Below are 13476 nucleotides of genomic sequence, written 5' to 3'. Positions count from 1 at the left end.
TCTTAGAGATATTTGGAATACTATTAACAAAGTAATTATTGAAATTCTCAGCTATCTCATGTTCATTTTCACTAATTGTTATTGAATTGTTTTCACGAAAGATGATTTTATTCATTTTACTATTGTTAACCGGTTTATTATTGATTTGAGATATTTCCACATCTTTCTTGGATTATTACGATTTGCGTCAATTTGTTGTTCATAAAAAAATATCCTTTTCTTTTTTAACATATTAACATACTGATTTCTAACAATTTTATAGTTTTCCCAGAATTGTTCACGCTGAGGTGAGCTGTAATTATTTTTAAATGTTTTATATATTGTATTTCGTTCCTTAGCTTTATTTTTCAATTCCAAATCATAGTAAGGTAACTTGTTATTTTTTATTGAGATAGTGTGTTCAGGTGCAAGATTATCTATAATTATTTTAGTTTTATCAAATATTTCATTCAAGATTTTGTTAACATCGATTGAATTCAATAGCCATGTTTGATCAATTAGTTCAATATTTATGTTTGAATATGTCTCGGAAGTAATATTTCTAACAATCAGCTTTTTTTTCAGGAATATTTATATTAGATTTGAAACAACTGACAGATATCATTGAATGATCAGTTATCTTAGGCGTATGAAAGACATATGCTTGAACATCGCAACAGTTAGTTACCACATAATCTATCAAGGTTTTTGCGTTTATTGTAATTCTAGTACACTGTGTCACTATTTGAGCAAAACCATACATATTTAACAAATTTTTGATTTTTCTACTATAAAAAGCATTGTTATCTGCATAATTAATATTGAAATCACCCAACAGTATGAAATTATTTTTAAGAAAATAGTTTTCAAATAGTTCTTCCAAACAATCAATAAATATAGCATCACTTGAACTGGGAGAGTGATACAGACCTCCAATTAACCACCTCTTATTTGATATGTTTACTTCAATACATCTCATCCAATAATTTCCAGGAATAATACTGCTCTTTCGAATTCTGTAGTCCACTCCCTCTCTTATAAAAATTAGAATTCCTCCTGTATGTCGACTATCACTGTCACAGCGGACTGCACTATAGTTATTGATTTGTATTTCGAAATCTTCTACATCCTTGGTAACTCTTGATTCACTAAGCACTATTATTGTGGGGTTATAACATACAATATAAGCAATTATTTCAGTTTTATGTGGCAAAAAACTTTCAGTATTTAAATAAATGATGTCTTCATTAAAATTGGGGCAATCATGCACTTCCATACCTTTTCTTGTTGTCAATAGTTTTTTGAAGGAGGACAATCAACTAATGTGGGTATGTTATTTATATATTTTATATATTTATTTTCCCCTCTGTTTTTACTTTCTTCTAACTGTTTCTTTATTTTATTATAATATTCTCTTTGGGCTTTGGTTTGATCGCCAAAGATAGTTGCTTTGTATGTTTTAATTTTATTTTTATTTCGGAGAATTTCTTTAGCTGCTTCTGGCTTTGCCATCACTATTCTTAGGGGTCTATTTTTACCAGGTTCATATTTTCCAATACGTTGAACTCTATATTTAAGATCTTCTACTTCAGTTTCTGACAAAATTGTTTTTACTGTATTTATTCATCTTCTATTCTCTTTTTTATTTGTTTTAATTGACTCTTTAATATTTAATATAATAACATTTTTAGATTTCTTCTTTCTTTCCTCCAGTTCCATAACTATCTCTTCAAAATTGTTGACTTCTTGTTTCTCCTTTTGCTTCAGATCTTCCACTTCTTGCTTTAATGTATTCATCTCCTTTCTCATGTCCCTTATTTCTCTAAGCAGCTTTGGAACACTTTTAAAAGCCTCCCGGCATTCTTCACAAAAGTACAGTAAGCTCCTTTTTTGTAATACTATGGCCCTCACCTCAGATGTGGATATTCCTGAACAGTTAAGGGTAGAATGTGTTGTTACTTGACAACTATCACAACATACCCATTCACCAGGAGTAATTTCTAAGTTATAGGTATTGCAGACCATTGTAGGGCAATTGGCTCAGTAGACACTCCCAATTTTTTCTACTACTATACCGGTTTTTGTACTTATAGTTTTTGTTGTATTAATTAGTTTATGTTGTTGTTTAAACACTAATTACATGAGAATTTTCAACTTTTCTTTGAATACAAAAACACTACATATATTCTCCAGGTTTTTCACTTCAGATTGATACAAATTTCAACATAAAATATCAACATTATCCACATGGAAATTCACATAAATGGAATGGAAATGAAATGGAAATTCACATAAATTAGTTAGGTAAATCTAATAATTGAAATATTATTTTAACAAGCTGTATAAAATCAATTTCACAATACTGCCTTATCTACTAGTCTTAAATTAATTTTGCAATGTGTCCTTATGTAATAGTCAGGTAAATCTAATAATTAAAATATTATTTAAACAAGCTATATAGCTATAACGTGTTAGGAATCACACGTTAAAAGGTAAGACTTCGTTAGCGTACACAAGTTTCGACTTCTGAGGGTTGTCGTTCGTAGGGGTACGACAGCTGGTTAAGGGAAAAACAGATTTTAAACAGATTACCATAGACAGATACTATAAGGTATTGGTCCACCATCGTTATTCATATTATTATGTTTACTTATTTCTACACTCTCATAGGCATCTATATGCCTGTTGTTGTTAACTTTACTTAATTGAGATTAGTTAGACATATGACGTAATATTTTCGTGTAATTTAAAAACCTTTTATTTAATTGAAAAATGGTTTCACCTTGATCCCTCAATTTTTGAGCATTTTTATTCTCCATTTCAAACACATCATTTTCGAAGTCTTGAGTTCTATTATTCAGCCGCTTAATATAATTGTCTTTTTCCTTCATGTCTTTGTACATTTCATCAACAGTTTGTTGCATTTCATCAATTTTTTCATTATACTCGTCAGTTAAGATTCTCTAATTCAATATCCTTATTGTGAATCACAAGTTTTAATTTTGAAATTTCTTCATGAAAATAGTTTGTTCTATATCGACTTTTTTTTGGCTACTTTTTACCTTTCACAATCTGAAAAATATAAAAATTATAATTGAGAAATAAATAATCAAAAGGAATAACTGCAAATATCTTTGAATTTTTTGTCCATTTCTGAAAACGGGCCAGATTTTGGCCTCCGAAATGTAAAGATAAGTATTGTATTATTTCTTAGCAATTTTTTTGACAGGCAAAATTGTTAAATACGGCAAGTTACTGATAAATAAAACATTTTTCTTTGTGAAAAATACTTTGACTTTATGCAGTAACTTATCGGGGTAAACTCTTTCTACACTTGTATAAAGTTCTCCATTATAATTTTTATATTTTTCAGATTGTGGAAAGTAAAGAATACCCAAAAAAAGTCTATGAAAAACTATTTTCTTCCACAAAAAATGACTTTCGTTGAATGGTTTGTTCTAGTTCTATCTTTTTATTTGGAATTGTCGGAACAATACATTTTATGACCTTCAAGAAGTTTATGGCACTTTTTCCTTTCCACACAAAAAGGATGAAAAATGTCTCCTACAAATGAGGAATACTCATGACTATTTTTCACTTGAGTTTTTAGGTAATTCAATAAATTTTCGTTGAAGAAATCTATTGAGGTAGTGCGAGATATGTAAAGTGATTTCATACAAATTGGCTTCCAAGTTTTATTAAATTAGAATCATTGAGTTGAATCAGTTCGTGCTTTTATACATATTTGACTTCATATAAACGACGGTGCCATCGTTTTGATTCAAGTTTCCTTCACTGTATATTAGTTCATAACCAGCAACAGACGTTATTTTCCTTGTTTCTGTCACACAATACAATCATATTCAAAATGGAATTCTGTAAGGAAAATTCTGAATTCAAAGTTTTTCTGATGCTTCTTATGTTATTGTGGACCAATGTGAAGTTCTTAGAGTTGCTATTGATTTCAAGTAGTTCCTTGGCTTGTTTTATTGATTCTAATGTAAACGTATCTATGAAGTCACTTTGAAAAACAAGAATGAGATATTGCGCTACAACATTCACACCATTTTTCTAAGAGGTTTTGTGGAACTTAAATTATTCAATGAGAATCATTTGAACTCAAGTTTAAAATGTAGTAAAATATCTCAGTAAAATAATACAGCTGATATGGTATTAACAAAAGTCTTAAAATCTACAAATATTACCTTATCCTAATAAAGAAGTGGAAACATTAAAGTCTAGAGATTACGAGACACATAATTGTTGTTCCTAAGTCTTCATCTCTGTTCCTTCACTAAGTATGGTGTGGTTTGTTGGAGTACATTTTCAATTTTCTCTGCCTCAGGAGTACTTTTGTTTTCCTCAAAATCTTTTGTCGTTTTGTTTTCTACTCTGGATGAATTTATTTCTTGTTTATTTCCTTTTCCTATCTCTTTAGCAACTGTTTGTCTTGTGATTTTTCTTGACGGATCTGGTGTTGGAGGGGCGCTATTATTTATGGGGTTTAGATATTTATGGTATATAAGATCGTCTGCAGTATATGGAATATTATTCACGCACAGTTTATTACTCTTAATGAAACACCGATCTCTCGTTTTATGCATGCTTGCCTGAGATGCTCTCTAAAGATTTTATATTCGTTCCTTTGAGTTGCGGTTAAGTCGTTGGAAATATAATAATAATCGTCTTTATTGTTTCCCAGCTGTAGTTATATACAAATATTTAAATAAATTACAGAGCTAGTTGCTGACATAATAAAAGGCGAAGTTCAACTCAGTTAGTTGCTGAACCTTTTAATTTGTTATAATTTTAAAGAATTTCACGTTTTTCCAAATTGGACATTAATTTTCAGTGTTTCCCAACGTATAAATGTTATTAACGTCTGATTCTGTAAGCTGTACATTCAACACTTCCTTGATTTTGTTACACATAATACACACTTCCTTGAGATTCTTGTCGAGTCCAAAAATTATTAAATTATTTTTTTTGTTTTCTCTTTCTCTTTTTTCAATGTATTAATTTTTTTATTGAGAAATTCAGTTTTCAATAGCGCACGTGTTTCACTAGCTTCGATAAAATGCTTTAATTAATTCCTGTTTCTTATTATTTCATCAAATAATTACTTAATAGTGATTGGTGATCCTTTCGAGCTCATCTTGCTCGTCAGTTTGCTTTTTATTTCTGCGTGTATGCCCACCTTTATTCCAATTGGGTTCCTTTGATTTTATTTTTATCTAATTTTATCAGTAGTGACTGAGTTTTTGTTCGCAGGGATATTGTGTTGTGGCAGCTGTAATAGATATGCTTTCAAATTAATGTTGTAGAAAACATTGCTTTTTTATAATTTTTTTACTATAGCTTAGTGCCTTCACTTCACTTAACATGTGTTTCATTTTCAAATATTTGCTTTCATGAATTGTCTTGAAAACACTATTTTTATAAAAGCACTTCAGTATACGTTGTTCACCTTAAAAGCAACATATAATTGTTATTTTTAGCTAGTTATTTGTTCTTTCAGGGATTTCAAAACATATATCATGTTAGACAATGTAAGTCTAAACTAATGAAATTCACCATAAACATTTTCAACCACATTCAAACAGATTCATGTTTGTAATTGCACATCAAAATTATTTTTAAAGAGGCATCTATTAGGTTAGTTTTCAATCAAATTAATGAACCTTTTAGCGGGGGCGGATGCAACCCCTAAAATCTTGAATGGGAAGGGGGTTGAGTGAATACTCATTCTAAAGGTTGTTCAGTTACCTTTTCGCAATACCACATACTCTACCTTTCTTTTTAGTACCTTAGGATAAATCAACTAAAACCTTTAATATATTTGAGTATCAAGTGTTTTGCAACAAAATATCAAAAATAATAAAACTAAATTTATTACTATGTGTTCGAAATGTCTAATTTTTTCAGAACAGTGATAAAGGCTGCTCTCAGAGTCCTCTCTAACATTACAAAAAAACTCATGTCTGAAGTGCTCTACATACAGCTGTTATTCTCCTCATAAAATCTTACAAATCTCGAGGTTACATTTTATAAACAATTGATTTTAGATGCTCTCATAGAAAGAAATGTAAAGGCAATAAGTCAGGTGATCGTGATGGCTATTCTATTGCCCCTCTTCGACCAATCCATTTGCCAGGTAATGTATCATTTAGCCACTGTTTAACTGGAAGAAAGTAGTCCTGCAAAATTACTTTACAAGCCTATAGATATTTACAATATCTATTTGAATTTTTAAACTAGTTTTAATCAAGGGATCTATTATTTCACCAGTTAGATTTTCCACAATGACTCAAGGTCGAATTGGTATTCTCAAGAATACAAGTCCAAACGTTCACTTTCTCTGGATACTGTGTATGACCTTACCTAAAAAGTCACAGATTTTCTTTGCTTCGGTTGCAACTTTGTTTGTTAACATGCCCATTGAAAAAGTTCACCCATCAGTAAAGCAAATATTGTGCAAAATATTTTGCTTTTCATTTATAAAATGCGTTGTTGTTTCACAAAATTCAATTCTTCTGTTGAAATTGTCGTCAAAAAGCTGTTGAAGAATTTTCATTTTATACTGGTGAATTGTATTCAACTTTAGTGGTTTCCTTACTGTTTCGTGACCTGGCTTTGAATTAAAAATAATATTAGGTTAACTGCAACATTTTGTCATTTTGAAATGGTAACTTTGAATAATTTGAATGTTTTATAAATTTGAAATCCAGTTGTGAACCAGTAAAATATACATGAACACTTTCCTTTTAACATTGATATTGCACTAATTGTTACTTATAAAACTGAGTATATTTATAAGATGGTTGAATAATTTCATTAGCTTATAAATATGTACAATTTTCTGTAGCAAATATGTAGCCAAAAATATTAATTTTCTTACCTCTAAAAAGTTCTGAGTAAAATCGTCACATGTGTATAGTGACTAGTTATTCATGGAGTTGTAAGTTTTGCTGATTAAATGTGATTTTGAATAGGAAATAGATGAACATCTAATGTATTCAAATACGGAATATAATTTTGAAATGATATACTTAATAGTCAACCATCAACTATATGATGGTCAACAGTAAACCCGTTTATCCTATATGCGTACTTGAGAAACATTTCATAATAGAAGCTGGTAAATTCAATCTTACTTCAAAAATGCAGCATCTAAATCCCAATCAGAAAGTAAGGGCATATAGGTTTCATGCCCATTAACATCATACACTCTGAAACATATTGTAAACTCTCCTTTGAGGTCAAAAGCTTTAGCTAAAATGCTCTGAAGTACTTCAAAAGAAGTTATTTGTGGGTCTACACTGAATTTTCGCCATTCTGGCTGTTGGTTACCTTCACATTTCTGAAAGAAACATGTTCAAATAACAATTGCTAAAATAAAACTGAATTACTTACTTTGACTTTCACTCTTACCGCTTCACGGCTGTAACCAAAAACACCCGACATACTTAAAATCAAATAAACTCAAGAAATTGATGTCCACTTGTTAAATTTTTATCATACTAATTATTGGAAAGTGCACCTTCTGCACCATATTCCCAGAACAGTCCGGCGATAAATTGTAATTTTCTCTCATATTTTCCTTCCACAAAAACTGCAGATATTATGAAAATTGACACAATTACCTTTCATCTTTTATAACATTTCAAAAACAAAAGCCAAAAATATCACAATTCACAACCACTGTCACAACACAAAACAGGCTGGCAAACATGAATCTCCCAGTTGCGTTAGTTTTTGCCGAAAATTTGAAAATGTCTGTGCTTATTTCAGAAAGTTATGTGCTACGTGACGTGTTGATTGCAATGGTAAAAATAGACATGTATATGCATATTTGATATCAGTACACTTTTCAATATCCTTGAATATTATCAGTATTGAATAATTTTGGGCCTAAAAACTACGTGTTATGTCGAAGAGAACTAATTTAGCTTGGAAGTCAATAAAAAGGAAAATAGAAAATATTTATTCCCATCAGATCGAAAAATTTGGTTCGACTAGTTGAGTTTTTCAAGGTGGATTATTCATGCGCCAGTCCTAATGAGTCGTTATAGGTCCCAATTTGTGATACGTTACAATTGTTACAACTGAAAAATGATTATACAAGCGTGAAATGATTATTATCAAGAATCAATGATCCCACTTCTTACGACTTTCAGTAAACGACTTAAGACTGTTGCGTGAATCCACCATTAAATGTGATTTTTAATTAGTACAATGAATGTATTTTAGGTATTTAATTTCTTCAATATTTCTCCTACTTCAGTTTGGGGGATATTGAAATTAGCAAAGAGTTGAAGTAGACGTAATAGTTTCAGAACCATAAAAAAATTTATTGCCTGTGATCTTTTAAAGGTGCCGTTTCACGGGCATCAAAATTCTCACAGCTTTTATGGTAAAATGCAAAATCCTGCTCATTACGACGTTTGCTGATGACGCAGTAGATTTTTTACTATACTTGAAGTGAAAAGGACTGATATTCGAGCAGTGATATTGGCGTTGTGGTAATTGGTGCCCGGTTTTCGACAGAAAAGTCATTATTTCAAATAGCTGATGTGAACAAACAATTCTGAAACATATGTTTAATGTTAATGCTCGTTTATAGATGATCATCCGAATGATTGTGTTTCTTTTGTGAATTGCAAATCGCAAAATCATAAGTGAATTTGGCGTACACAATTGTATTAAGCCTTTTAATGCGAATCCGAATAGTTTATCTGTCACCTGTCATTTTTTTGAATATCGATATAGACAAGTTCTAAAAGATATGTTCCAAAAATAACCACTTCCTTACCGTAACTAGAGCTTTGACAGCGGTCACCTGAAAAATATATTATCGTTGGTCATGGGTCTAATATACATCACGTTTGTGATGTATTTGTAGAAAAATGGCGCTAAATTTGAACTGGTGCAGTATAAATATTCCTATTCGATACATTTATAATACTGCGGTTGTTTGTGAAATAAAGCTAGAGAAACTAGGTTAGAGGCAAAAAATGGAAATGATTGAAATAACACTGAAAATTTTCCAATAACTCAAATGTGTATCGTGCTTATATTTTTCTTTGAAAATTATTTATAGGAACTGCAAACTTTCAACATTTAATGCGAAGAAAATATTTTGCGAATCACTGATACTCTCTCTGATCAATTATGCAGATTTTCTTCATAAGTCTACTTTCACCAATCTATATAATGATTATAATTAATGTTCATTTCAATAGTAAAATGAAAAATACTCAAAAAAAGTTCGAATGAATTTATATATTAATTTCGTCCAGTTCCATGTTTTGCAAAAGCTATATCATTCCTAATTATAACATATGTACCTATCACTCATTAACGTTACCCCCCTTTCGAATTGGTATCATTCCACCTTCATAATCAGATACTTCAGAATAACAAAAATTAATAACTTCAAGAAGTTCAGAATAATGTTTTCGGAATCTCAAATTTGAAATTATTTTTTATGTTTATTTCCTGAGGTATAAAACCCTGATTTACTTCTTCTATCATAAGTTGCTTAGAAATTATGCCTGTTGCAAAAACAGGCAGATGAAGCCATTGTATGGCGAAACACGTGTTGCGTTTTTGTAAAACAATTTAGTGAAAATCTCACAATAAAGTGTTTTTGGAATACGTTTGTTGCAAAAACATCCCAATAGTTTATATTTGATATTATATTTGATAATGAATAAGGTAATATTTTTTTTTCATAAAATTGTTATTATCACAAAATTATTATAGAATATAACTATACTCAGAATGCTCTTATTGATTTGCTTGGAGATCGTTCAGTAAAGTGAATATAGGTATACTTATTCATGCTTCATTCAGACAGAAGGTTTTCTCAAATAGATTTTTTGTCAGATATGACCGAGAAAAGATAAAAATAATTTACATTTCAAGAGAATTAATTTAATAATCAAATTGAATTGAAACAAGAAAAAACATTACAATGCAGTTATAGATCACGGAAAAATATGAATATTTTCTCGAAAATATTATTTATATGTATTCAAACTTTGACAAAATATAAATCTCATTTGAATTGAACTTATGTTTTTAGGAGAAGAAAAATTTTTGGAAGAAAAATGTTTTGGCTTACTACTTCTCCATCTTCATACAAAAAATATAGGTAACTTCTAAAGAAAGAATGAAAGCAAATAATTTCAAAATAAACTCCTTACAAAGATTTTTTGTATAAATATGGAGAAGTAGAAAGCCAAAACCATTCTCTCCCAAAAATTAAACTCTCTTAAAAATATACCCTTTTCAATTTAAACAAGATTCCAGTGGCTGGGCCTGAATAAAATAAGCCTGTGAATATCGCATTACGTACTGACATCGTTACATCAGTAGATTCAACTCATCTGCAGTGTTGCCAATGGATGAGAATGAAAAGATCCTCTTCTGGACTCGAAATTATCCGATTTTGCCCGAAATTATCCGATTTGCTGAAAACAATCAAAAATAGTAAAGCAATACTATATATTCAGGTTTCGTACAAAATAGAAGGCAGGAATAGGTATTTTGAAGCAATAATGAAAAAAATAAGTTATTTCATATTTATTTATATAAAAAAAGGAACATTTTACAGAAAATACTCTCATTCAAACTAAAAAATCTTTGGTATCATTGAAATACACTAAAAAAAGTATTGAAAAAAATAACAAGTTTACCTAAAATACTTCTGTTCTAACTAAAAAAATCTTTGGTAGCATCAACATACAAAAAAAAAGATTTAAAGAACAAAAAAGTTACGTGTACCTAAAACTAAAAAATCTTTAATTAAAATACATCAAAAAAAAACAGAAAAACACGAAAGTTACACGAATGGTAGGTACATGTACCTAATTTGTTATTTTATCTTTTTTTTTTCATAGAAAAAAAGTAACATTTTACCTAAAATAGCATCTGTGAAAAATAATATTAAGTCACCTACCAACTTGAAATGTATTTCTTTCAACTACTGCTTGTCTTGCCAAATCTTACACTCCAACATTTTTTTTGTTGGTTGAAATTTAACACAACCCCCACTGTTATCTACTCTTTGTTTGGTAGCTAAAATAGCCCTTAGAGTAGAAGTGTTTAATAAATTTCTTTCATCTGTTTTTATGTTAAAAACATTGCTGAAAATTCTTTCAACACTCGCATTGGAAAATGGCAAGACAAGCAGTAATGATAGGGTTTCTTTTAAATTGGAAAATAATAAAATGTCAGCATTATTCTTCAAGTTGAAAATTTGTGACCAATATTGCTCACAATCTTTCATGTTTACGTTACCATTAAATAATGTTTAAGTGACTCATATTATTCAAGCACTCTGTCAATGCATGCTTTTATTGATAACCACCTTGTTACGGCTGGCGAGAGTATTTTATGTATTTCAACATGGAAAAAATGTTGAAACTCTTCAAATTTTCTTCTACGCAAGGAGCTCCTGTTGAAATGACTGCCTACATTACGAAGTAGGTCTTTCACATGCCTTGGTAGTTTTAAACAAGCTTTCGAAATTGCCAAATGTGCCATATGACAGGAGCACCTGATACATATTATTTGAGGCAACTCTTTTTTCAGAAGAGCAAATACAGAATTATGTTCTCCGACCATAACATTAGTGGTATCCGAAGAAAACCCTACCAAATTTGTTAATGGAATTTTCTTGGATATCAAGGAATTTTTTAAAATGTTGAATAAATCAACAGCTGTGGAACCATCAGCTTCAACCAGATCAAAATAAATTGTTTTAATCATATTTGCACTGTTATCATAATAAATGATTGAAAAAGCACACTGCTTTTTGATGGAAATATCTGTCGTTTCATCCATTATCAACGAAAAGAAAAATCCTGGCTCCCTTAATTCATTATGGAAATCTATCAGAAAATTAGTTCCCAAACTATTGCATACAATAGCAGTGGCCTTGGTTCTTCTTACACTTAATTTTTGTGCAATTTTTGAATCATGAAAGATATTTTTAAAAGTGGGCACAAAGTATCCATCAGCAAAAAAGGTAATTGGTTTGTAGCCAACAGGGCACAAAGTTTAATTTCCGCGATTCTGACGGCAATTTCTTCGCTGTTTTCCGTGAAAAGTTCTGTGATCTTGGTGCTCGTAGACACTTTTTGCCAATTTAATTTGTGTTTTTCACTATTCGAGTGTTTAATAAGGACAGTTTTATGAGCTACCACATCTATATTGCATACTCTGTTCCTCGACCTGCTGGTTTTGAAGACTTTTCCAACCAATCCTTAAATTTGGGATTGTTGATCCAAGAAAGTACGAAGCCAATCTTCTTTTCCTTTTTTCCAGGATTTCCAATTTTTTTCTTTTTTCTTTCTGGTTGAGAAATTGCAGCCTAAAATAAACGAATGTAATACTGAATTATCTATTCCAAATATTTTTGTTTTAATAAACAGTAGATTATTTGTACCTTTATGAAAAAATACTCACAAAATCATTTCCATAGGTTTGTTCTGTCTCTGTCGCGAAGGACGTCGAAGATTCCCCCCATTTATCGGCACCCCTAGGTCTATCACAGGTTGTGGTAGCAACGGTACTACAACCTGGTTTCTCTTGATCATTTGCCTTTGGCTTTTCGTTTCCGACCACAACCTCTGAAGACGGCTTAATTGGTAGTTCTGGTATCCGTTTTTCCTTCTTCTAAAATCCACAACAAAAAATAGTACTTATATTAGCATATTATATAACCCTTAGTACCAAATCATATTACTACTTCTATGTTATCTGCAAACTTTTAAAGTTTTACCTTATAATCAATAAGCCACTTGTCCATTTTTTTTATTTCCTTAGGATGTGCAAATGAAGCAACCAACAACGCTTTTATTTAGAACAACTTATTTGAAAACATCTATTCACTTCAAATCATTAAACGACCGAAACAATAATCAATTATCAATTGCATAGGTAAATATTATGAAAGTGGAACTTCAGTGTGGGGAGAACCGCTCTATACGCGACATCTGATAGTGAATAGCGGAATCTCTCGCGTGACGGACACTGCGATGGGATAACATGTACTACAGAATTCTACTTTTCATGGAATAAAGGAAATTCGACAATAGAATTCTTCGTTACACAGAATCTCATTATCTCAACATATGCTTCAACACGAAATATCGCTGTTGTCAAGTCTAAACATTCAGTCGGATCCTAACTATCCGATTTTCGACAGGGTGAGAAAATTATCCGCCAACCCTTCGAATTATCCGCAAATCGGATAATTATCCGCCAATCGGCAACACTGCTCATCTGTGACACAGAGTAGTAATGTTATAAATGAAGGGAACGTAACGGTAGTCGTGAGTAGTTTGTTACACTTATTCAATCTGCCGTCAAGTGAAACGGTGGTTCGAGCCGAGAACCTGAAAGCTAGATTTTTATTGCCTATTATTCAACCTGTTAAAGTTAAAAGGTAAAATTGAGTTAATCTTTTAGCTCACACAAGTTTTGAGG

At 30.8% G+C, this 13476-nt stretch overlaps 2 protein-coding genes across 6 annotated transcripts in view; both read right to left on the bottom strand.

Annotated features, from left to right (window-relative positions):
* Positions 1-7787, bottom strand: part of LOC111510349 (TBC1 domain family member 25) — a 30107-nt gene extending 22320 nt beyond the window's left edge. For 2 of the 5 annotated variants that reach the window (XM_023166252.2, XM_023166253.2), the window contains exons 1-2: positions 7393-7786; positions 7134-7339 (exon numbers count right to left, since the gene is read on the bottom strand). In XM_023166252.2, the coding sequence (XP_023022020.2) occupies positions 7134-7339; positions 7393-7443 (257 nt within the window). In that variant the 5' untranslated portion in view covers positions 7444-7786. Of the gene's footprint in view, positions 1-1890; positions 2237-4184; positions 4373-7133; positions 7340-7392 lie in introns of those variants that run through there. The other 3 variants (XM_023166250.2, XM_074170546.1, XM_074170545.1) reach the window with 3 other exon arrangements.
* A 3058-nt stretch (positions 7788-10845) lies between these two features.
* On the bottom strand, positions 10846-13174 carry LOC141480504 (uncharacterized). The gene is made up of 3 exons (XM_074170542.1): positions 12770-13174; positions 12454-12663; positions 10846-12358 (listed from the first exon to the last, which is right to left on the bottom strand). Exons 1-3 carry the CDS (start codon positions 12794-12796, stop codon positions 12194-12196), a joined length of 402 nt encoding a protein of 133 aa, XP_074026643.1. The 5' UTR covers positions 12797-13174; the 3' UTR covers positions 10846-12193.
* Positions 13175-13476: the final 302 nt, after the last annotated feature.

Source organism: Leptinotarsa decemlineata, unplaced genomic scaffold, assembly GCF_025532065.1.
Source record: "Leptinotarsa decemlineata unplaced genomic scaffold, Ldec_3_MD MMD2_P_RNA_scaffold_9, whole genome shotgun sequence".
NCBI lineage: Eukaryota > Metazoa > Arthropoda > Insecta > Coleoptera > Chrysomelidae > Leptinotarsa > Leptinotarsa decemlineata.
Note: the sequence above shows the minus strand (reverse complement) of the source record. Positions and strands in the feature narration are given on the sequence as shown.

Bases quoted from the DNA above. Each gene is read 5' to 3' on its own strand.
- LOC141480504 (XM_074170542.1), bottom strand. From the start codon at position 12,796: ATGGACAAGTGGCTTATTGATTATAAG. The intron at 12,664-12,769 runs GTAAAACTTTAA...TGTGGATTTTAG, and splicing joins AGTGGCTTATTGATTATAAG to AAGAAGGAAAAACGGATACC. The intron at 12,359-12,453 runs GTGAGTATTTTT...CGTTTATTTTAG, and splicing joins AAACCTATGGAAATGATTTT to GCTGCAATTTCTCAACCAGA.